Source organism: Chlorella variabilis (assembly GCF_000147415.1).
Source record: "Chlorella variabilis unplaced genomic scaffold CHLNCscaffold_405, whole genome shotgun sequence".
NCBI lineage: Eukaryota > Viridiplantae > Chlorophyta > Trebouxiophyceae > Chlorellales > Chlorellaceae > Chlorella > Chlorella variabilis.
Genome location: NW_005434818.1, coordinates 1 through 1,529, shown reverse-complemented (window position 1 = coordinate 1,529; position 1,529 = coordinate 1). Strand labels below are relative to the sequence as shown.

The 1,529-nt window shown below is 70.3% G+C and overlaps 1 protein-coding gene across 1 annotated transcript; it reads right to left on the bottom strand.

Moving 5' to 3' along the window:
* Positions 1 to 9: 9 nt before the first annotated feature.
* On the bottom strand, positions 10 to 1,448 carry CHLNCDRAFT_142526 (hypothetical protein; the record flags this gene model as incomplete). The annotated part of the gene is made up of 2 exons (XM_005842554.1): positions 10 to 702; positions 1,374 to 1,448. Coding segments are annotated over 2 exons (768 nt in total), but the record flags the coding sequence as incomplete, so codon positions are not given.
* Between the last annotated feature and the right edge of the window lie 81 nt (positions 1,449 to 1,529).

The window sequence follows — 1,529 nt, the reverse complement described above, 5'->3', positions numbered from 1 at the left end:
GAGGTCAACAGGTGCTGGCTGCTGCAGGTCCAGCTGCATGCCGACCGCTGCGAGACCGGCCGCCAGCTGGGCAGCCCAGGACTGCTGTGCCAGGGGGTGGGCGCCATCTGCGAGCTGCACGCTGGACAACAACGCTTGCTGCAACAGGCTGCCGGGACGCTCCTCCAGCGTCTTGTTCCAGAGTTTGGCTGCCCGCCGCAGCCAGCGCTGCCACAGCGGGCGCTCGCCAGTCTCCGCAAGGAGGGCCGCATTGGGGGTGCTCTGCCGGACCCCCAGCAGGTGGCGTAGGTAGCTGAGTTGCAGCTTCTCGGCCGCGCTGCCGGCACTGCCACGATGGCAGCACGCCGCTTTGGCCGCCAGCTGCACGCCCCACACCTCAGCACCATGGGACAGCACCGAGTCCACCATGGTGCCGAAAAGCCGCAGCTGGACGGGCGCCGCCTCGATGCCCACCTCTGCGCAGCGGGTCCGGCAGTTGTGCATAGCCAGGCGCGCCGGCTGTGCCCGGGCTGGCGCTGCTGCCCCTGCCAGGCAGGTGCTGGAGTGAAAGGCGATGCCGAGATACTTGAAGCTGGTGACTGCCGCCAGCTGCTGGCCGGCGAAGGTGAGGCCTGCCTCTGCTGTCTGCTGCGCCGCGTGCTGGGTCCGCCGCCCACTGAGCAGCATGAGCTTGGTCTTGTCGATGTTGACAGTGAGGCCCCACTGCCGGCAGTACTTTTACATTATAGCCAACAGTAGCCCACCCGTCCGCTCACAGAGAGCCATCGCGCCGGCCTCGCGCCGATCACCCCCACACCCCCACCCTCCACACTCACCCACCCACCCATCAGCATGTCAAGCAGCGAGGGAGCCAGCCTTGGGCAGCGCAGCCAGCAGCCGATCAGCAACCCGGCCTCCCGGGCATCCCTGCGGCCCGATTTCCCCCATATCGTGGTCAAGGGGCTCGCTCTGGAGGCCGGTGGGGGCCTGGGGGCCGCAGTCGCAGCCTTCGTTTTGTTTTGCCGGGCCAGCCTTCACCTGCCAGTGCCTGACTGTGTGCCTGTGACCTGCGTTGAGATTCGGGTGCGTGGGGACGGGCGCAGCGAATGCCACCTGCGACTGACTCCTGCCCTGTGCGGCGCCCTGATGGGTGCCCGCCGCCGCCTTTCGTGGGCAGCACCAGAGGTCAGCATTGACCTCTGGCGCTCACCTGGGGAGCTACAATACCTCCATGAGCTGCGCCAGCAGCGCGCGGAGGAGCCCCCAGCGCGCCAGGTGGGGCGGGCTGCGACCTCTCGCTGGTGGCGAGCGGCTCCCCTCCCGCCGCCCTCAGCTGAAGTCGTTGCCGCCCCTGTTGCTGCTGCCCCTGCCCAGCCCACGCCTGCGCCGCCTACACTGCCTGCCGCCGCCGCCGCCGCTGCCGCCGCCGCCGCTGCCGCCGCCGCCGCTGCTGCCGCCGCCATGCCCATCGCCCGGCCGCACGCACGCCAGCCCGCCAGCCCGCCGCCAGCCAGCCAGCCAGCCAGCCAGCCCCCACAGCCCGTATGCCA